The sequence below is a fragment of the Euprymna scolopes genome, chromosome 29 (genome assembly GCF_053919585.1).
Source record: "Euprymna scolopes isolate OS-2025 chromosome 29, ASM5391958v1, whole genome shotgun sequence".
Lineage (NCBI taxonomy): Eukaryota > Metazoa > Mollusca > Cephalopoda > Sepiida > Sepiolidae > Euprymna > Euprymna scolopes.
The window spans coordinates 69,692,809-69,717,625 of record NC_136510.1 but is presented as its reverse complement, the minus strand read 5'-3'; the positions used below and the strand labels follow the sequence as shown (position 1 = coordinate 69,717,625).

Below are 24,817 nucleotides of genomic sequence, written 5' to 3'. Positions count from 1 at the left end.
TCTCCAAAACAGCTACATGGTAAACAGCTGATGATTCTGTTTTAAAATCGAAGACTTTTGCGAAATCGTCTATAGTCATAGTTAACATATATAGTTAACAATTTTAGTTAAGGCCCTTTTTTTTTATCCTTATATAAATGAATTCTCTTTTGTCATTATAAACTTTTTAGAAGTCGGATTATGTAGGTGCTTAGTCTGCGATAGGTTAAAATTAATATATTTTTTTTTCCTGGGAATTTATACTGCATTCTTTATTTTTATTTTTGCACTTTTTTATTCAAAGCTTCTTTAGATTATATATATATATATATATATATATATATATATATATATATATATATATATATATATATATATATATATTAGCTATATCGACCTGGCGTTGTTCAGGAGTCTTTATTTACATATATATGTTTTTAAGCTTTGCCGTTTTGTAACATTGCGTCATGAAGTGTGTCAACTATTAATATAAATGAACAATGCTTAATTAGTTTACCAAGAAAGCAAAATGCTAATCAGTTACATGATGGAATTGTGTTTTGAAATAGAATTTTAAAGAAATTGTTTTAAAAATGTTTTACACTTCAGAATGTTCTGTTTGTTTGCCAGAAAACGTAATCATTGAGCAAATAAATCACTTTAATATGAACTTGTTTTTGTTTTGAAATGCAACACAAATTTGACACCACCTTCTCGAAAAAAAAATAAATAAAAAATAAAGAGCAGATAACAGTAATTAATATTTTATAGTAATTTTGATTTTCATATATCCGTTCTGAATCGTGGACTCCAATTGCATGTTTGTTAGGCCTGAAAAAAGTATCGTCTTGACCTGAATGTAATAACAGTTATAGGGTAACTAAAGAACTTGCAAAACTTTCAAATTGAAAACAAGGGCTCACAACAATTTAATACATAGTCATGAAATTGATAAATAATGACTAATTTTCTCTCGTAGAGAAATGTCCCTTCCAGGCAATTTGCTTACACATTGACCAATCGGTTTGCAGGGCGTATTGATTTCATCTGTCCTGGAATAACTGCTTCAGCTTCTTTAGGAATCATGATCAGTCAGCAGAGAGAACCCTGAAAAGCAACACAGAAATACATCTTCTCTCTATCTCTCCCTTGTCCCTGTCCACTGGATACTTCACCAGAAAATAACTGCTGACAGACTTTTGGGGGTTCCCAAAGCTTTCTATTGTCCCTTTATTTATACTGAACAGTGTAAACCCTTTCGTTGTTGTCATAAAAATGTTTGGGCATGTTTTACTATAGACAATAAACCGAAAATGTAGTCCAGAAACCAATATATAACAAATAAATGTTACTAAAGGTAAGATAAGTTACTTTTCTACTTGCCTGGACAACTTTTTTGGTGTTTGAACTTATTTTAAAACTTTTATTAAGTTTGGAACTTAAGTACTGTCGCGCGCTTAAGTTGAAAAGATTGCAACAAAGATTGCAAACATGAGGCTGCTATCTTTAAAGTCTCGAGAATCGCTCAAAACTAAAAAAATAAAATAAAATACTGATAGAAATGCACCCAATAAATATTACAATAGAAAATCCTTTTATTATTAGTATTGCGATATTATTCCTTGGAAATGACTAATTAAAAAGCCGAATGCTTCAATAGAAGTAAAACAAAACCATCAATTCGGAATTTTCATTATTCCCTTATTTTTATTTTCAAGTTTTGAGCAATTCTCGAAACTCCAAAGGCGTTAGTTTCATGTTCACCATCTTTGTTGCCGTTTTTGGCGCTACTTGTGTTTCAAAAAACAAAAAAAAAAAAATCACCTTATCTTGCCTTTGGTAACATTTATTTGTTATATATTTTTTTTTTGACAACTTTTTCAGTTTGTTGTCTATAGTAAAACATGCCCCAATATTTTTTGTTTTTTTCTTTTGTGCGATGGTTTTCGTTACACACTACTAATACTAATATATAGAAGTGCGTCTCTTCATGTTAGAATGCACCTGGAAGTAATAGCAGTTATGGGTGACTCCAAATTGCCAAAAGTTTTCAAATTCAGGGGCAAGGCAATCTTACAAAAGTTGACGCAGGTTTGTATAGTAGCCAGGAAAAACAGCAACAGAGAGGTGGTGGTGACGCAGTGGTTAACGACACTAACTGATAACCTGGGTGTGCCAAGTTCAAATGCTGTTCATTCCGTGGAGACACTTTCACTTAGGGGCATTGACATGGTCCCTCTTGTAAGTACCTGATAACCTTCTAGAACGAATTCTTGATAGAAAGATATCAGGGAAATAAATGCCAACATGAATCCTCCTCCTCCTCCTCCTCCTCCTCCTCCTCCTCAACAACAACAACAACAACAATAACAACAACAACATTTTTATACCACTTCATTAAATGTAGAAAAAAGAAAAAAAAAAAAGAAAAAACAAAGTGTTACATTGATTTGAAATGTGGTCATCGGTTGTCTACGTACCCTTCCACTTTTGGAACTGTAATTTGGGTGTGGGGGGGTGACCGTTGGGCATGGGTAAGGTACTAGGCAGGAGTTTACCAGATGCTAAGCTCAATTTTCATCATCAACCCCATTACTCATTTCTTGCTTGATCGATACATCAGATGATACTGTCCAGATGAGTGAATACGATAGAGTGAGAGGTGTCGGTGAAGAAGGGGGGAGGCTGAGAGTCAGCTAAAACGAAGATGGAGAACAAAGAAGCCAGTAATTGAATGATGGGTTGATTTGCAGCAAATGTGAAAGCCACATGGGAAGGGTGGACATGTTAAACAATGGCGCCAGTACAGCAGCTCTTGAATGGATATAATAGAAGGGATGGAGGATAAAGCAGAAAGAGGATAATGCCTGCTGCCAACATATTTTTGTCAGTCTTGCATGCTACAGATAAATGTAACTAAATTCTTGGTTTGTATACTAAAATGCAATGAATCTACTTCTGCTATTTTAAATAATTTCTAATATATATATATATATATATATATATATATATATATATATATATATATATAAACTAGGGTTTTTTTTACATAGAAATCACCACTTATCAAGGCCTGGAAGCCACTCGGGGATAAGGGTTATTGTGTGTACAGTAATCAATGGGATAGTATCGTAGTAATCGTTAGTATTGAAGATTTGATAAAGTGTCTTGCTTAAGGGGCAGTTCATCAGGAATTTGTTTATGTTGGACTTGAAGACATTCAAGTTGTAATCAGATAGGAAACAGGCAAACGGAAAAGAGTTTCACTGGCATGCACTTCTAAGAAAGAAGCTCTGCTTATGGAATCTATGTTTGGATTTAGGCACAGATAAAGAGTGGGAAAAATTAACGACAGTAGTTTCAGCTAGACAGGTGTTTTTTGTGAAAGATTGGCGAGGGGGGACCAGAGATTGGAGCTCAGACGAGCACCTGCCACGGAAATGACGATAAAAGACAGGCTCGCAACGTCTCTTCTGTGGGAGACCGGCTGCAGGGAAGAGAAAAGGGCATCCCCCACTAAGCCACAAAGTCTATTTTGTACTCTGTCAAGACAAGATAGGCTGCTTTTAGCAGCTCCTGCCCAGATGTGGCAGCAGTACTCCATCCTTGGACGTACTTGGCTTTTATACAGATAGAGAATTGCATCAGTAGTGAGACATCTTCTGGAGCGGTAGAAGGATCCCACCATTTCCCCAGTGTCCTTGGCAACAGACCTGATGTACATGTTCCATTTCAGATCAGGAGTAAAGGTCAAGCCCAGAAACTTGTCAAAGCATGAAGCCTCCCCAAGACGAGAGCCATCCATTTCAATTGATGCCAGATGGGGATCAGAGCGTTGATGATGTAAAGATAGAAGCTTGGTTTTAGATGCATTAAAAGTAACCAGCCACCTCTTCCCCCACTGTACCATGCGCTCAAGATCAGAGGAGAGAGAATCAGAGAGAACTTTGTCATTTATGGCCTTAGATATGTTGCCATAGATGGTCGTGTCATCAGCATAGATGTCAACGAATGATTTAAGTATGTGTTTTAGGAGATCATTGATGTAGATCAGCAAGAGAGTTGGGCCCAGGATGGACCCCTGAGGGTCTCCAGCATTAATACTGAGGGCCTGTGATTTCTGCTCATCAACCACTACTCTTATGAGCCTATCAGAGAGAAATGATTTAATGATTGAGAATACATTTCCAGTTATACTGTAGCTGGAAATCTTGTGAACTAGGCCCTTATGCCATACCTTATCGAAGGCCTTTGATATGTCAAGAGCAATTGCCCTAGAAAGGAAGCCTTTGTTGAAAGATTCACTAATCCTATGAGATATAACCGTTAGCACATCTGCTGTAGATCTGGCAGAACGGAAACCATATTGCATGTCACTAAGAAGATTATGCCTGCTGAGGTGGTTGACTACTTCTTTATTTTATATGGACTTCAGCAACTTGCTCATGACACACAGGGGGCTTATTGGTCTGTACTGAGAGGGAGATGACTTATCACCTGAATTCTTAAATACAGGGCATACTGATGAGGTTTTCCAGGGTGTGGGGAAGTACTTCTTCTTAAGGCAACGCTTAAACAGTTTTGTAAGTATGGGGGCAAGTTCTGATTGAAGCTTTTTCAACACTATAATTGGAATGCCGTCAGGGCCAGTTGCTTTACTGGAATCAAAGTTCCTTCAATAAGTTTCCAGACTTTTTATTGATAGTACACGCTTGAAACTGTAGACCCTTTCAAAATAATCTATTCCAGCTGCAATGTACTTATTGTACCATTCCAACAACTCCTGGAAGGTCCCTTACAAGTCCTCTTGTGCGAGCGTTTCAATGACCCTCATCACAGCCTCTTTCATCTCCTCAGTTGTCTTATAATAACAGCCAGTAAGGTTTTCCTTGAGCTTAGGGAGTAACCAAAAGTCACAGGGAGCAAGGTCTCGACTATCTTGACCTGTGACAAGAATGGAGCATCTTTGGGGAAAAAATTATGCAAATCTTCCACATCTTCAGTTCCTCACAAATAATTGCGTGTAAAGTTCCAGAATTGACATCAAATTGTGTACTTATTGTCTCTATAGACACACGACGGTTCTTATCCATGAAATTCTTCATTTGTTCAATCAACTTTGGTGTTCTGACTTCTTTACTCCTCCCACAACTCCCATCATCCATCACAGACTTCCTGCCTTCCTTGAATCTCTTATTCCACACAAAAACTGATGCTTGATTAATGCAAGATTATCCAATACCAATTTGAAGCGTTCTATAGGTTTCTGCAGCATTTTTTTCGAAATTTAAAACAGAATTTATTGCATATTATTCTTTTAAAGTGTTCTTACATCCAGATTGCATTTTTGAAAAATACAAGCTGAAACAATCAAGCTTTAGTAGGGTATATTCTAATTCCTGCTGTAGCTGTTTATTTGAAGCTGGAATCATAAGATGTATAGCAATAAGATACTGAATACCAGAATCTATGACAATTTCAAATGCCTGTACAAAAAAGTCTGGAAACTTATAAAAGCACCTTATATATATATATATATATATATATATATATATATATATATATATATATATATATATATATAATTTTATTTACATTAAGTAAATATAATCATATCTTGCTACGATGTGCAGACCGTTTTAATTATTATTGATCTCATCAGGCAAGAAAAAATTTTGAAAATTTGATTTGCATTAATATTGAATCAAGGTATCTTACGATAATATTGTTGAGTTTGCAAGCATGCTGGATATCCATAAAAAGCAAACAAAAACAATGTTTTACTTTATATTGAACTTGAAAATTGAAAATTATAGAAATTAAAAATGAAAGATAAAAGTTATAATGGTAAGTAGCTCCTTCAGTCTTAACAGACTATGGATACCCACTGTAAGGGCACCTACACATGAAATTTTTTGGCAAGAGTTGTGAAATCTCCAACCACACCTCTCCTGAGTCAGCGTTGTTAAATACCAGTGGCAAGTAGTATTTCAGGGCGATTGGAAGCAATGCCGGGGTAATTTGAGAGCATATACAGTGCCAAGATTTCTTAAATAGTCACTCATCTGGTACTAGCCAAGCTCAGTGTTGCTTAACTTTGGTGATCTGACAAGAACCAGTGTGTCAATGTGATTATACCGTATATAAAAGAAAAAAAGAAAGAAAGTTATAATATGAGATGGATGGAAGCAAGATTACATTTATTCTCAAATACCTGCTAAATTTAAAACATTTAACAGATTGCAAACATAATAAACTGTCCTTTCAGAAAATTATCTAAAAATAAATCTGTTTGGAATCTAACTGACCGTAAACACCCATGATGTAGTCGATAAAGCACTTAGTAAAATTCAGTCGTAAGTTACAATCCTCAGTGTGGGTAATACTCAAACTACAATTACAAACTTCTATCCAGTCATGGCTGGTGTAACGATAGCATGCTACCCTCAAGGATTAAATAAAGAGTTCTGTTCGAAATTCACAAGTTTGATAGAAAAATTTTCAAATTCAGTAAAATGCAATTGAAGAGACTCAGAGGTTATATCGACCGAAACATGAAAATAACATTTCAAGATAATACTACCTTGTCTTTACAACAATTGCCACAGCTGATCTTGCCGCATTGTCGGCAGTGGTGACGGCGCCGGATTTGTGTGAATTTGGCTTCACAGTTGTGACATGTGTGGGCTTCATTATCGGACATCCATCTTAAAAAAAATTGAAAAGAACAAAAATTACCCAAAATATTATATTTTTTTGCGGATAGGGGAGGGGAGGAAGCGAAGTTCATCTGAAAAGTTGTGGGACAAGATATGACATGTGATCCATAAGCAAAATGGCAATGAATCGATTATCTTATCATCTAACAGAACTTGTTAATACATCGCTGCAATCTTAGTTTACTTACGTTTTTGTGTAATCCGCAAAGATCTTTGCAGATTTTTTGGATACACAATCCTTCCACGATGTATACGGATGCAGAGAGCACATACAGTGCCAAGATTTCTCAAATAGTCACTCATCTGGTACTAGCCAGGCTCAATGTTGCTTAACTTTAATGCGGTAAAATGTGAGAGATGTCCCCATCAGTTTTCGTTTAAGGAAAAAAATTTAGCAGAAAGAAAACTATGATATAAGGTAATACCTTATGTTTCTGAATTTTTGAGATAAGAATTGATAATTTGGATTATTTGGATAATTTGGATCATTTGGATTATTCACACTACAGCTCTCATCTTGAATGTTATTCTCACATTACCCCCAATATGCCGATCACAATTTTCGTTAAAAATTTTGTGTAGTTTCTCAAGTTTGACAAAAAGATTCTTGAGCTCAACAAGACATACCCGAAGAAAGATGGAGGTTACATTGGCAAAATTGTTGTGAGAATAACACTCAAGATGAGAACAGTAGTCTGAATAATCCAAATAATACAAGGTAGTACTTCTGAGATAACCTGTAATGCTCTTGATTGGTATTTCTACTCTTAGTGCTATAAACTCGACTCATATAACAGCCCATAACTAGTTTCTCCATAACGAGTGATTGTCTGTGAATTGTGACGAGCCACATCCTTCTTGCATTGACCTTGTAAATATTTCATCTCTAAAACAGAAATCCCACTATGGGCAGTTATAGTATTGGAAGACTGCTATTTTAGCAAAGAAAAGCCAACAGTTTTGGTAGCTTATAAACTCAAATCCAGAAGCATATTTGTGGATCCATTGTCCCTCTGGTCAACATGGTCTCTGTGTTTGTAGGCACTTTACAAGAAGCTGCTTTGAAATGCTTAGGAAAACTATTGGGAAAGTTCTTGATCACACTAATTTCTCAAAAACACTTAAAATGAATTTACAAACTTCTTCAATCAATGTGTCACCCAACATCATAGGTGGGTTGCATGTTGGCCATGAGAGAACAGAATGACTTTCTCCATGAAGTTTTATCATTGACATTGATTTTAATATGCCATTGTGTGAGGTTATTTATGTAGTTCTGTATAGAGTGTCACAATATTAAGGTGAAAGAGTCCTGGTGTTCACTGCAAACAGTTAAACTATGCGTCTGTTCTCTGCTCAACGGAAGAAATGTCTAACTTACATAGTACCAAATGAATCCATACTATCATAGATATAATGGTATAAACTACCCCAGAACACCCCTCTCTGAAGATTTATTTCCCTGAAATATAGTTTTACTTAGTCAGATTGACCTCCAAGAAGTCCATCAGTTTCCTTTTTCTGCTGGAACAACATATTTCGGTACTAGTTTGAGGGGTTTCCAGGTCAAATGTGTCATACAGTAGGTCCAACATTTCTTCTGGCAGAGTTTCACTTAACTCGTTCAAAGTGCATTTGCATATCTGGTTCAATTGTTTCTTATGCGTGGAATGTGGTCCTTCCACCTTGTAGACCATATGGCCGATCCTGTTCTTGATTGTTCCCTTCTCCCAGAAAGTATTATTATCTTTGTGCATCTCCTGGCACGTAATTATCCTTGGGAACAGTTGTTTTTGTGGGTTTTACCTATTTAGTTTTTGTAAAACTTCCTTGTGGCTGGGTAGTGGGTAATGATGATCCTTAAGTGCTGCATTCAACCCAGTCAAGAAGTCTGTGCAGACTCTGATATCCTTTGATTTTTTTCTTTATATACATGGTGGGAGCAGCTGGGGTCAAAATTTCTGCTTTGATGAATCTGTCCAGTTCTACATCAGTCTTTTGTATAAAAACAAACGGTATGCTGAGTTTCTTTTTGAAGATTGATGTGGAATTGTCTTGTAACTTGAACTTTGCCTCCATTTTTGTACAGCAGCCTAGTTTGTCCAAAAAACATTCTTTAGTTTTGGCTGTAAGGTTGTCCACTTTTTGACAAACATCGCTAATGGGCGAGTCCCGAAATTCAAATGTTTGAATCCAGTCTGTCTCAAAAAGGTTATTAGTGTTTTTTAATACATACATCTTGAGATTCAGTGTTTTTCCTTTCAACATTATGTTAGTGGAAACCTCACCTTCAAATTTTATTCTTTCTCCATTGAATGAGTAACTTTTTCTTACTTTTCATTATCTTCGGTTTTCCGATTTTGCACCAGGTATGGTGGTTTATGATGGACAAATCCGAACCACTGTCAAGTCTAACATTCTTGTCCCCAGTTTTTATTGTCACGTACTTCCATACATTTTCGTTCTCCACTTGAGTCCTCATTGTTTTAACATAGCTTCTCCGGGGTCCTTTTGCTTTGCAATGTGAGGCTTTGTGTCCGTTGTGTTTGCACCAATCACATTTCCGAGCCCTGTATGGACAATCCTTCTGCCAATGGCATAGATAACAGGGTAACTCAGGTTTTTGGGAGAATTTTTCCGGAGAGTTATGTTTGGCTTTCACTTGATTGTTTGGAGAGTAAGATTTTTTGTTACTTTGTACCTTTCTGACGTATGTCTCTTCTACATTTTTGATGTCTTGCTTCTCCAAGATGATTTTTAGCATTCCTCAGCCAAATGTTGATGGGTTATATTTGGTTCCTTTTCTAATCTGTTTAGTGCCTGGCATCTGAGTTCAGCGTCCTTGGTCGACACTAAGCCTTGAATGAAAATCAGAACCTTAATGTTGTTGACCGTCAACAAGGATAGTCTGAAGTCGTCACAGTGTCTATTTACGACTGAAGCAAATGTGGTGTAATCTTGGTCTTCTTTGCACTTTTTATGGAATAAGCTAATAAGGCAATGTTTAATAGAGTGCCCGTTTTAGACCTTATGTCTAACTTTGCCCTCGTAGGAAGGCAAGTAAATGGGGGCAAGATACTTTGCTGCAATGGTCATTTTAAAAAAAATAAATGAGAGTTCCTGGATTAGTAGATGTAGAACAGTTGAGATAAAATGATAGATCTGGCCAAAGATAGGTTAGTTTAGAAGTCAATTTCTAAAAACTGTCAAACACATCAATATGTAAAATAGTATAAACTGAATATGATAATTATTTCATATACTGATCCCAAAGATCCTTCAGCTTTTGTTTTTTCACTGGCTGAACTTTTGACACAATTCTCTCTCTTATTCAAAAAAGTAATTTCGTCAAATTTTTATTTCACATGTTTTTCTTTACATCTTTCCGCTACACCTACTCACAATGATACAAGGAACAGAAATTATCTCATTTTGTCAATTTTCAGAGTATGACTGACTTGGTTGGTTTCATTTGAGGAGGTTAGTAAGACAGTTTTCATACAACATGGAATAAAACGGGAGTTAGTGTTAAATAAAATGTTATTTTTAGAATGATAAAATTTTCTTTTGTTTTAATTACTGCAAGAAATTCCAGTCTGAGTTTTGTTTATCAATTTCTTGCTACTGCATTATAAACTATGGAAACAGAAAGACAAAGGGAGATAATTCTGATTGGAAACAATGAGGACTTGAAATTCTGTGTAAATGATTAGTATGGCTCTAAATAACTAATAAGCTCTCTTTTGTGCATTTGTCTAGAGAATCAAGTTAATAATGGGTGATTAGATAATTCACTTATTAAAATACAACTTATCCACAAAGCACAGTCGTCTCACAAAGCTCAAACGCTAAACTGGTCATAGCTAGAACCTATTATTTCTTGGACATTTGATCCTCAGGGACCCAACATAGTCAAAATATATTTTGCAAAACATCTATCTCTTTATCTCCTTCATCTCTAAATTGTGACCACTGGCGCCTCTCAGCCATATCTGCGATGGATCAGTCATTTATTGGTCGGAGAGACAGACAATTCATATTTCTGTCTCCTTTGGGCTGTTCTTTTTATCCAAATATGTAACGACTCTTTTGTCTTTCATCTGTCAGTGTCAGTTAGCATTATGCTGGACAGATGGCATTACAAAATAGACCATTTATATTCTATATGAACATGCTTGCTTGATATACAGGGTTATAATTACCTCCCCTTATAACTCTTTAGTACATCTCAAACAATATATATATATATATATATATATATATATATATATATATATATATATATATCATATGTACTCCTTTGTCAAACAATAATGTTTTTGTAATTATACATAATTTAATTCAAATTTTCCATTTATATATATATATATATATATATATATATATATATATATATATATATATATATATATATTTCTGTGGAAATATACATTATTTCTTTATAATATATAATAATCCTTATTTAAGAAGCTCATTGTAATTATAGACCAATATAAAGAATGAATGACAAAAGTGTATTTTTAATCATGTCAAAACGTAATTTATCTCCTTTTGATTGATTGATTGATTGTTGCTATTGTGATTGTTGCTACTCCTTTTTTTTTTTTTGCTTGCAATATTCCTTTTTTTTTTTTTCTCAACTAACACCCTTACACACACCTCCACTTTATTTTCCGCCTTTGCGTCATGGGTTCGAGCCTACCTGCCTACTACAACTTTTTTTTTTTGCTCAACACACACCTCACAAACACCCGGGCAACGAAGGTGGAAAAGAAAGTGGAGGTGTGTATAAGGGTGTTGGTTGAGCAAAAAAACAACAACAAAAAACAAAACATTAATTCCTTCACCCTCAACTGGGCACTTCTCTATAGAGAGGGATCGCTTTTTTCGCCGATATTTTCGAAAGACATCCTTTCTTTTCAATTGTCTAGTCTTAATTTAAATCTACGCCATTTCCGGTTTGGCGATGGGTGCAACAACTAAGGCGCCACGTTTTTTTTTTTTTTCACTTTCTTTTCCTCCTTCATGGTACGGGTTCAAGCCTGCCTGTCTACTACAATTTTTTTTTTTGCTCAACACACACCCCCAAACACCCGGGCAACATCTGTTTAAACGTATGTATGTATGTATGTATGTATGTCATCCTAAAACTTTCAACAGATGCGACGGATTCTCACAAGATTGATATCATTTTGAAGTTCGACCTTTCAGACGACAAATAGCGAAAAATTGGTCAAAAACATTAATTCCTTCACCCTCAACTGGGCACTTTTCTACAGGGAGGGATCACTTTTTTAGCCGATATTTTCGAAAGTCATCCCCCAAACTAGTCTTAATTTAAACCTACGTCACTTCTGGTTTGGTGATGGGCGCAAGAGCAAACACGTCACATTTTCTTTTTCATGTTCTTTTCCTCCTTTGTGGTATGGGTTCGAGCCTGCCTGCCTGCCTACTACCACTTTTTTTTTTTTAGATCAACACACACCTCCAAACACCCGGACAACGCCAGCCACTCAGGCTAGTTTATTATATACATATATATGGTGTTGCATAAAAATCTCACACTTGATAAAAAGAAAACAAAATATGCAATAAAAACGAAGACACCCGACAGTTTATTCAGTTAGAGTTACATGCTACATTATTTTTCAATGTAACCACAACCCACAAAGACGACCACCTTAAGACAGGCACGAAATAAGTCACACACTTTGGTGACCAAGTCCTTGTTTATAGTAGTAAATGCCTTTTTCAGAGAATTGACCATGTTGTGGGGGTCTGTTTTAGTCTTGGCCTTGATCACGTTTCAGAAGAAATAGTCAAGGAGATTGCAGTTAGATGAGGAGGGCGGTCACAAGTCCAGTGGTGAGAAGCATTGCTGAACACTCTATGTCGTCTTGATCTTGTTTGCAGGAGGGGAGGTCTACTGGAAGTTGTAAGGGCTTCCGACAGTGATCTCGTCCATCGATTCACTACGCTCATCTGAATCTCCTGCTATTTCGTTTACTTTTTGTCAAGTGTCAGATTTTACTGCAACACTCCGTGGATCTATATATTATTTAACAATTTATAATCTCTCTCTTTTCTTTTTTATCTTGTTTGCAAAATCGGAAGGTTTGGTTGATTGACAGAAACAATACTCAAACTAGGAGTCAGCATTTCACTTGTTATTTATAATAGTTAACGTTTTTGTTGATAATACAAATATTTTTTGTTCGAATGGCACGATATCGAATTAAAGTGTTTTTAATCTATTTTAAATTCTTATTTATTTTTAAAGAAGAAGAAAATAGATTTCTGAAAATTTATTTGACATGAGGCCAATGCCAAATGTATCAATTTTATGTTTTGGCATTTTCCCTCAATTATTGTGTTGATTGCTAGTGACCTTGAGGTGGAATTCTAGCCTACAGAGTCAAGGCTGACTTTGTGACTGGATTTGAATCTCCGGACCAGCAGTAATTATCAATTCTTAATCTGAAGATTGCATGATTGCATGATTGTAGGTATAAAAATGATGGTGAAAATTTATTTATGATATATGATAGCATTATAACTACATCTAAAGCATCGGTTAATGAAAATATTAGAAACTAAATCCTAATGTGAGAGATTTTTTTTTTTTTAATAAATGAAAATAATTATTTAAATCCAAATATTTCGGCTTAACAAATCCTTTTCATGGTATAAAGATAATTTTTCTTCTATTTCTTTTCTCCTCCTCCTCCCACTCCTCCTCCTCCTCCCACTCCTCCTCCTCCTCCTCCTCCTCCTCATCATCATCATCATCGTTGTCGTCGTCGTCATCATCATCATCTATACCTGACTTCTTCCAATGTTATTAGAGACTGTCTTTTAAATGTCCTAATACTTGTAGTGAGAATGTTGGCACACATGTATAAGTATTGAAAGCATTATAACTACATTTGAAGCATCGATTAATTAGAAATAGATTAGAAATCAGAAAAAAAAAATAATGAGAAATCAACTCTCAAGCTTCGTTGTCTTTCTTTCTCATCAAATCTTTCTTGGAATCCATATACTAAACCCATTGCTCTTTCTACTTCTTGTAAAATCGGTTCTCTCTCTCACTCTAAACACTTTCTGACACCCGTGGCTATTTCCTCTGTCTGTCTGTCTGTCTGTCTGTCTTTCTCTATATATAGAAAAAATCTACTATCAGAACATGTATGGAGTACATCTACTATCAGAACATGTATGGAGTGTGTCTCATTTGAAGGTTATTGATAACTTACAGAAACGTATCTGTAATTTGATTGGTTAAACACTTTCTTCTTCACTGCAACATCTCTCTCACAGACGTGATGTTGCTAGTCTCAGTCTTTTCTACAAATGCTATGTGGCATGTGTTCCTCAGAATTTTCTGATCTGGATGTTCCAAGTTCGAATCCAGTTCAAACCACAGAAACACTTTTATCAAACCAACACTTAACCTTGTGTCTAATCATCTGTTAAAATCAAATAAATAGGTACCATGGACAGGGTACAAAAAATACTTTAAATAGTTGTATCAGCTTTCCATAATGAATGAAGGTGTTTCAGAAGACAGACAATGAAGCCGTCATCCATCTGAAACTAGTTAATGCCTGGGAGGATAAGAAAACACTACTGACAGTATATTTGTTTATTGTTAAAGATTAGGAGAGAGTATTATCACTAGTGTTGAGACGGTTAATCGGAATCGGAATCAGGAATCGGAAAAATCAGAAGTTTTGAGGAATCGGAAAAATATGTGCCGATTTTCTGATGTGAAAAACAATTCTTTTAATTATTTTTACTTGATTTTGTTGAAAGCAAAATCTTCCACTGCTGATAATAATGATAAAATAATACATATTTCATGATTTTAAATTAACAGTAAAATCTATAAATCATCCTCATAAGTGTTTTTCTTTTACGTTTGAGAAAATATCTGCACATTTAACACATGTTTTGATGGTAATTGGAAAAAATTGCTAGTTTATAGTTAAATATTTAGAAATTTATAAAGAATCGGAGTCAGTAATTGTATCAGAATCGGAATTTAGTACGGAATCAGCAATTGTATAGGAATCAGGAAAAATATTGGAATCGTTCCATCACTAATTATCGCGTTAACGTTTATCTGGTCGTAACGTTGATTCGTTTGAAAACAAAGTTTAAATTAAATATTCTATTCATTTTTAGGGTTACTACTTAAAAATAGACAACGGACAACCTTAAGTGAAATTTACTCCTTTTTTAATTGCATTTTCATCCCAAACAAGGCACAGTGTCACTTTGATGTAGAGGGCTACTATCTGGGACATAGTCTGCAGAGATGCTATATAGAGAGTTGAGCAGCAAGATGTCTTATGCTGACTATTAATATGTAAGCATTCTGTTAATCATCAACATTTAAATTATCCATTTGATTTGCCAATCAGCAATACAAGCGATCGTTCTGTGTAGAATGGGAGCATAACATTCGTTCTGCTCTGCTTATCTTAAAAAGAAAACAGTTCATAGTTTGTTTCTGATTTTTCAAGATCTGCATTGATAATATGTATTATTTGGATTACTGCATGAATCTTGGTTGTTATTATGACAAAGTTTCGGCCGATGTAACCTCTGACCTTCTTCAGGTGTATCTTGACAATGACTCTTACTGGTGAATGTTGGAAAGAATGTTTTTCTTCATTTTTAAGAGCCATTGTCAAGATAAACCAGAATAAGGTTGAAGGTTATATCAGTCGAAACGTTGTAGGAATAACAGCCAAGATGAGAAGAATCGTCTGAAGAATTTAAATAAAACATATTATCAACCGTCATCTAAAAAATTCTGAAAGATTATATCAAATTGAGACAGATGCAAATTATTATGAATGTAGAGACAACAGAATTCTAGCGACTATGGTTTGTTGAAAAAAGAAAAAACAAGTGAAGCATGCATAGTTCACCATCAGTGCACAGTGAATGAGGCATAAACAAAATGACTAAGTTCAGCATTTGCCCCCATCCCGATTTAGCCCCAAAAGTCCCCACGGGACATCAAATCCTGGTGAAAATGAGCAAATAGTGCAGTTTTAGGCCTTAATATATGTAAATTTGTATTCTACACCATGCAAAAAAGAAATGACTAAGTCCATCATTTACCCCCTCCCCCCATTTAGCCCCAAAGTCCTCAAGGCCTTAACATATTTAAATTTGAGTTCAGCACCATACAAAACTGCTAAATAGACATACACAGAAAATTTTGGACAAATATGATAAAATAGTCCCAAAAATTGGAGTGTTTTTATTAGCCCTAAAAGAGCCCCTGGGGCACACCCAAGAGTTATCGCAAAGTATAGACAAACAAAATTATATAAAAATCAGTTAGTTACAACTTTTCAGAAAGTTTTATAAAAATCTAAGGCATCAATTTTTTTTTTAATAAGCACAAAAGTGTCAATTTTAGCCATTTTAACCCGAAAGGCACCCCTAGGGAGGCAACCAGAGGTTTCCCGGAAGATCCGTTCTGTTACTTGTTTTACTCATATCATGTTTAATGTTTGTGCAAAATGTAAAAAAATTCCAAAGTGTAGTTATTAAGAAAATGTGGACAGACGAACGGACGAACGGACAATGGTGAATTTACAGGTCCACCCTCCTTTTGTCAGCGGGACCAAAAAACATTCTTTCCAACATTAACAATGAGAACAATTGCACGAAGAATCCAAACAATACATAGTGTGATATTTCATTTTGTTATCTAAATGAATAAATGCAGGAATTATTTATAATTGTTTATTCATCATTCTTACATGATCATCAAAATGAGTCACTGTTATTTAAATCAATAATACAGCATAACATACTGCAGATAAAGTACTGATGAACAATTAAGAGACAGTTCTTCGAATACTTAATTTGCATAACTATTTGGTGTTATTAGTTTGTAATTTTATCCTCTTAATTTTATAATATACTAGCCGTACCCCATTAACCAGCGTTGCCCGGTAGAAGCGTGCCCCCTCCCCCTAAAAAAAAAATGAAAATACAGTTGTTGTTGTTTTTACTGCTGCTGGCCAACCCCCAACCTCCTCATGTTACAAACAGCTTTCAGAATAGACACTCCCAACCCCTCATGGTAAGAATGGCTATTGGAATATCAAGAACGGGTGGAGAGAGAATTAATTCGACCAAGTACATTAATATGTTGACTGAGCATTTTCTACCCTACTTTGGTCGGAATTTGGATGATAATCACATCTTCATGTAGGATAATGCTCCCATTCACACAGCTGGCAATGTCAAGAGGTTCCTGGAAGAGCATGATATTCCGTGTTTGGATTGGCCTATAGTTAATGTCCTAAAGTTACATTTAAATAACAATTTTCCATTGTGCGGACGTTCTTTTTGCCCCCCAATTTGAAGTTATTTTTTTAAATTGACGTAAACACTAGAATATTTCAATTAAAAGTCAAATAGGAACAGGTAAGATTATAGAAGAATAAAATGTGAATCAAATGAGGTATAGTTTGTTTAAACAGTTACATTAAATTTAGCTTAAATTTGCAGTTTTTGAAAAAATTACAAGTGCGGACTTTCTTTTTGCCGACTGTGTGTGTATATATATATATATATATATATATATATATAGGGAGAGAGAGAGAAAGAGAGAGAGAGATGTTATCCGTTTTTGTTTTGCGATACGTTCTGAATGAATTCAATTATTACATTTTAGTACATTTTTACTTAAATGCGAGTTGAGAATAATTTTCCCTTTAGCCAATTTAAAGTTGTCGCACTAAAGAAAACAACACTACAGATTTTTTTCTTTTTACTTTTATTGAAAAAATCAATTCAGGTAAATTGATTATGTAGTAGAGCTGACATCTATTCAATGTAGCCGCCTTCAGCCTCAATCATCGCTTTGATATGGGTCCGGAACCAGGAGCATGCCTTTTCCACAAGCGCCAATGGAGTTTGGTGAATACTCGGCGGATGGCAGCGATCAGGCTGACCTTGGTATTATGGGAGGTCATGTTGGTGATGTTCTCGATATATGACCAAACGAAGTAATCCAGTGGGTTCAGGCCGAGGGAACAGAGGGGACAGTGAGAAAAGGGTATAAAGTCATCGCACTACTTCTGAAGCCAAGCCGGGTTCTCTTTGTACTTATGGGCCGGTGCCAAGTTCTGATGCCACATCCAGGGTCTGTTAGTGGTCACCTTATTACACCAGGTGATCACCACACTCTTCAACACATCCAGATGCATTTTGGTATTGACTTTCAAGCTGACTTCGAAGATATGAGGTGACATAATGTGGCCCTCATTTGAAACCACACCAACGATCATAACCGTGGCCAGAAACTTTGTTTTCATCACCCTGGGCACGTCTCTGTTATTTGTGGTAATCTAGCGATGCATTTTGAGCGTGCTGGCAATGGTCCTGTTGTCATAACTTGGATCAGGAGAGAGTGCATGAGTGAAACAGTGGCACACTCCGATGTCGCTCGTTGAACATTGTGTCACTTTCAGACATAATAGAAGGCTCCTATCGCTCTTGGGATTTATACACAACTGACCAATAGTAGATGGTCTGCAACAAAAACAGGACAACCGTTTTCATCAATTGGAAATAGAATCATGTCATCTTTTCTAAGATGACAATTTTATCGTTCCACCCTTTAAATTAAGTACATATGAATGCTATGTCAGTGGGCATTCACAGTAAGCAGTCAGAGAGAGTATTCAATAATTGTAATATTTCTTTTATATATATATATATATATATATATATATATATAGACTTTTTTGTAACATACTGAATTTTACTGGATACGTATAATTCAGTAAATTTCATATACCAATGAATTTTTAAGCCTTTCAAGTTTAGTAAATACTAAAAAGCGTCTATGATTTATTAATTAATTTAATTAAACAGATATAGAAAAGGCTATGATAGCTTATTAAATAAATTAAAAATTTAAAGTATGTTTTTAATCTTAAAGCTGATTATATACCCATGGGTTTAACCTACATCTGCCATTCATCCATAATCTACTGAGGTTACTCATGGCTTCAAAACCAAAATTACAATTCGTGTATTATGTTCTTGGACACCTAAATAAAATAATATACACCCTATTAATAATTATTCTGACAATAAAACCAGCCAGTAGCTACAAGTGTGTTTCACTCCGATGAAAAGGTGTTTACCCTTGCATTTTTGGATAAAAACATTTAGAACAAGAGTAAGTCAACCAGCAGGGATTTTACAAGTTTTAGTTGTCAGAACAATATCAATTAATTTCCAATCCACTAATTGCTAATTTAATTTTTTAATAATTGCTAGTTTATTGTTAAGTTGTTTTATTGATCTGGAAACGGTACCACTTATTTCATCTTCAATACTACTACAACTAAATACTAAACAAGTGCTCGCGGTTATGGAACAATATTTCTAATCTTTGTTAAGCTTTATACTTTATCTATATTTCTTATCCAGTTTAGAATAATAGAAACTATATTTGCTTACTAGATTTGGATCCTTCGTTTGGGTTACATCATTCCAAGATATATAACTCTACATTAAAATTTGGCCTTGTACCCAAGGATCTTTATTGTTATAAAAAGTTTTTACCCCAGTTACATTTAAGACGTGATAGCAGAAACCTATTCTTGTGAAGATATCCCTGTATAGCATCTAGCCTTTTAGTTAATATTTCTTCTTTAGAATTCACTATGTAGAAGGCTTCCAATAAACATAGATTGCACCATTTTAAAATTAATTACGCGAAATAAAGAAATATAGAAATCTAATTTAAGAATTCAACGAATAGTTTTATTAAAAGATATTAAATGGCTACGGGTTTTTGTGGTAACTTCTTATGACATGTTTTTAAATAATGATACGAAAATTAGGTGATATATTAATATTTATATAAGCTCTTGATAAGGATGCGTCCAGGATAAATGTTTTCGCATGCTTCTTTTCCTTTAAGGGAAATTCTTTAAACAATGTTCTATTGTTAAAGTGTTTTTTATTCAAGAAGTCTGAAGAAAGGCTGGTTATGTGAAAATTTTCAAATGCCATAATGCTTGAAATTGTCCAACTAGTATTGAAACAATTGTAAGTTACAATTGAATACACTTTTTGTTGCTATCAATTCTTTTTTGAAGTCTTGGTTTTGTTAATACAGTATATATATATATATATATATATATATATATATATATATATATATATATATATATATATATATATATATATATATATATATATATAATGTTACTATATATATATATATATATATATATATATATATATATATGAGCAAACAGTTAATAAAATATGTTAACAAACACTTTGAAATGAGTTAAAAACATATTTAATCTGAAAAGGAAACACTAGATAAATGGATAGTCCTTAATCCGCGGAGTTTCAAAGAAATACTTTCCTTCTCATCAGAGGGTAGGAATTAGCAAAATGCGGGATCGGATTTTGCATGCTGAAGTATTTGATGAAACAACAAGTCAAAGATCTTACTTGAAAACAAAAAAAGTGAAGCAGAGGGAATATGGTGAAGAAAAAGGTGATTACACATGAATGGATAGTCTGGTGGAAGATAAAATATCCGGTGACGGTAAAATCCAAATGTAAAACTTCAAGAAAGTTAAAAGAATTTCCATTTGTACAAGTAAAAGCCAAGGAAATCCCTAAATTGGAAGAAGATGGTCCATAATAATCCAAAGGCAGAAATCCATGGAATAATTCACAAAAATGTGTACAAGGAAAAAAGAAAAGATTCCGATAATATTAATAAAAGAAAAATAAGATATGCTTTTCACTCTACTTCCGAGACAAATATAAATAAGAAAGATCAGGGAAGAGAAAGAGGAGAGAGAAAAAAAGAAGAGAAAAAAGGAGAAAAAAATGATGATAAAGTTAAATATAAAATATAAAATAAAGGGAAACAAACGCATATATATATATATATGCACATATATATATATATATATATATATATATATATATATATATATATATATATATAATGTTACTATGTATATATATATATATAGTAACATTATATATATATATATATATATATATATATATATATATGCGTTTGTATGTGTGATGAAAGAAGATCAGATTCACCAAAAAATGCGCAACTAATCCAATAGATTTATAATTATGCAAAAAATAGATTTATAATCATGCAAAAAATAGATTTATAATTATGCAAAAAATAGATTTATAATTATGCAAAAAATAGATTTACAATTATGCAAAAAATAGATTTATAATTATGCAAAAAACATTAAAGTTTCAGTGATATGTATAAAGTTGAATTAACGTCATTTTCATTCTGTATTTCAAAAGAATTTTTTCAAGGGACGCAAGCAGTGCCATTACATAATACATTTCTAGGAATAATTTAAGCTTCCCTTTTAAAAATACACATAAATGTAGAAGATTTTTTAAAACTAGAGATGTGCCCAAATTGATTGACATTTTACAAGTTGAGAAATTATTAAATCTAACCCTAAACTAATCTCATCCTAACCTTAAATTTATCTCATGTTATTATATTTTCTAAAAAAAAAAAATGTTTGAATTATCTCCCTTGAAATTCATGACAATGGCAATAAATGGTGGTGATTATTGTTGTGTACGATTAAAACTTGAACTTCTTAAATAAAAAAAGGACTACAAGATGTTTTCCATAAATCAAAACACACACACACACACACACACACACACACACACACACACACACACACACACACACACACACACACACACACACACACACACACACACATTCCTTATTAATCTCAATACTAACGCTAATTAGTATGAGGTAACAATACAATAATAATAATAATATTAAATAGATGTTATAAGTCTTAAAAGACTTATAACATCTATTTCATCAATCATCTATTTAATCAATAATTACATGAACTTAAAAGTTCATGTAATTATTGATTTTTTGTGAAGTAGCCATCTTCGTTTAGTTTTTCACTTTTTTTTTCATTTTCTTTCTTTTAAGATAGTAATGTTGGTTATGGGGTAGCCAAAACCAGCTGCGAACACTCCCCTACTTTTTATTGATATCGACCGAGAGCTCTTTTTACTATCCTCACTTTCCCTTAAGTGCAATTGTCTGGATCTTTTTTGCACTTGGTTCTTCCTAAACCCTGTGGCACCTATAATAACTGATATTATTGAAATCTCCGTAAGGTTCCAATTTTTTTTCACATCATACATGAGACCTTGATATTTGGTCTGTTTCTCCCTTTAAGCTTTGTTCACCTGGACACCAAGGTTGCCACTCTCTTTGACTTATTCCATATAACTATATCAGGTTTGACAGCATCATTTTCAAGGTAGGTGGCTATAGGGATTACATGGTCGTAATCTATGGTATATATATATATGTCATTTCCAACAGTTCTTTCAGGTTGATGTTCCCAGGACTTGCTGGTACACTGGATATTTAGTCAGTAATGCAGACAAAGATGATTACTCAGAATCGGTATTTATGCAAACTTGAAAACTTTTACAACTTAAATACTAGTTTTAACGCAAATAGGTCGCAAATAAGTAGGTAAAACAAAATAAACTGTTCTTGACCAATTATTTCCAATAGTATTTCCTTCAAAATAATTTATGTCGGTAATAATAATGATGGCCTTACTTTATTTAAGGTTAGAATTAATTTGAGTTAAAAAATAGAGATCCAACTTTTTTAGGTGATTACATGTGAGCACCTTGAAAAACTTAACAGAAAGGAGAAGAAAGAAAACAAACAATTATTTTAGAAATAAACATATTTCCTATTCCCAGGGCAGTTTTAGTTGATTATGCGTGGCTTTACGAGTGCCATTTTGGAGAGGGAATTCTTGACACTCGGACTTAAGGTTAGTGGTAGGATTACATTTTTTCCGAGGTAGAGATGTTTTGCCACTTGGACTTACAGGTTAAGGGAGACATTTTTAAGGGGTGGTTTTACTATCTTTTTCTTTACTAACTTTTCAGTCCCCCCCCCACTTATATAAAAATAAACACACAGAATTTATTTCCTATGGTTTTACAATTAGAATACATACACACATATATATATATATATATATATTGTTAAGTGCCTCAAAAAGATAGAATGGGAATCATTTTACGTCAAATTTATTTCAGAAATTAATTATTTATTTAAAAATAATTGTTTAGTAGAATTTCATTTTTTGAGGTGAGGCGAGGTAAGAGTAATTTATCGAAGGCTGTTAATCTAAAATTCTAACAAAAAGCACAGGTTCCCATATTTTAGACCCCTAATATGCATAATAGTCACCAAATTTACCGTGATCGAAACCGTCGGCATTCCCCGTTAAAAGCGCCATAGGCGACCGGTCATAATCAATCCCTTCGCTAAATGAGGATGTAACGCTTGAAGGGGGGGGGGAGCTTTCTAGCACTGACCTAGGGGCGACGGACCTTGTAGCTGGTAAACAAAAACAACATACATAAATCAGGTCGAGAAAGAAATAAAAACAACTTGTTGACTTGAATAGAAATAAATAAATTAAAAAATCAACTTTTGATGTTATTATTTGTCAAAATTGTCAAATTTTAAATAAAGAAAATAATTTTTAAAAATTCATTTTTTTTTGTAGACTGCAATTATATTTTTAAATATAGAATTCATGTTCCAAAACTTTCTTATCCGTTCCCGTTTTTTCTTGTCCTTACCTCGGCTTTAACAGAACAAATTTCGGCGATGAAAAAGCATCGGTAACTCCGCAAATAATTCTGGCCGGAAAAACGTCCTTGCCCTCCAGCCGGACAGTTAACAAACCATTTTCAGAATCCATTTTAATGTACTTTTTGTTTTGTTTGAAGAAAAACAGCCTTACACTGATTTATATTTTTCTTTTCATTTCATTTCAAATTTTGTTAGTGAAGAGGTTACCGCCCCCATACCAACTAAGTTTTCTTGTGTTTTTCTTTTCCCACTTTTTTGTGTGTCACATCGAGGCCGGGGGTAGGTATCGCGGCTCAGTTAGCAAAAGTAGGTCGAGGTTTTAAGAAGTTACTTGAACACGTTCCGGTATAATAACTTAGATCTCGCCTTTGCGTACTATTCTATTCGATCACAGGAGATAATCCTCCAAGGCATTGCGTCCTCCTCGGATTTGGTATAACGAGGCGGGTAGTATGGATGACGATAGCCAGTCGTCTAGGGCACCACGACCCGCTAAGAAGAAGAAAAAAAAAAAAAACAAAAAATAAAAAACAAAAAACAAACAAACAAAAAACGAATAACGAAAGACGTATTATGAATGTGAAAAGAAAAGGAAGATGAACTCACGTGCACAACAAAATTATATGATTTTTACTGTTGGGTGCTAGATGATGATGATGATGATGATGATGATGATGATGATGGTGATGATGATGACGGTGGTGGTGATGATGATGATACGGGCAGGATCGGAAATTGCTGTTAGAAGATAGGATCTCTGATGTTAGTTGTAGTGGATAGTGCTACTACTACTAGTAATATATCATGATGATACTGATGCGGGAAGGATGGGAAACTGCTGCTAGTCGCAAATGCGAAAAGAAATGATGGTGATACGGACAGGATTAGGAGATGCTGTTTGTGATAGAAGGTAGGATGTTTGCTGCTAGCAGCAGCAGCAGCAGCAGTAGTATTAGTAGTAGTAGTAGTAGTAGTAGTAGTAGATGATGATGGTGGTGGTGATAACGGTGGCGGTAGCAGGATCAGTAACTGCTGGTCGTAGTGAGCATAATCGTTGCGTATTCTTTTAACAGGAACAGTCTCTGTATTATTATTATTATTATCATTATTATTATTAGTATTATTATTATTATTATTATTATTATTATTAGTAGTAGTAGTAGTAGTGGTGTTACAGAGTATATGCTTGACATAAACATGTATGTATAAATAATATACGTGCGATCGTCATAATGGTGTATATTTGTTTAACGTTTTTATTATCTTAGAAAGAGTGACGCATCAAAGTGTGTATATAATTGTCTAGTTGATAAACTCATATCTTTTTATCTACACAAACACGAAATAAAATAAAAAATAGACACTAAGATAAATAGTTTTC

At 34.1% G+C, this 24,817-nt stretch overlaps 1 protein-coding gene across 1 annotated transcript in view; it reads right to left on the bottom strand.

Annotated features, from left to right (window-relative positions):
• LOC145252695 (uncharacterized) overlaps window positions 1–23,958 on the bottom strand; it is a 130,601-nt gene extending 106,643 nt beyond the window's left edge. Inside the window, exons 1-2 of the mRNA XM_080112515.1 lie at window positions 23,424–23,958; window positions 6,563–6,686 (exon numbers count right to left, since the gene is read on the bottom strand). Coding sequence (XP_079968641.1) covers window positions 6,563–6,686; window positions 23,424–23,545 — 246 coding nt within the window. The 5' untranslated portion in view covers window positions 23,546–23,958. The remainder of the gene's footprint in view (window positions 1–6,562; window positions 6,687–23,423) is intronic.
• Between the last annotated feature and the right edge of the window lie 859 nt (window positions 23,959–24,817).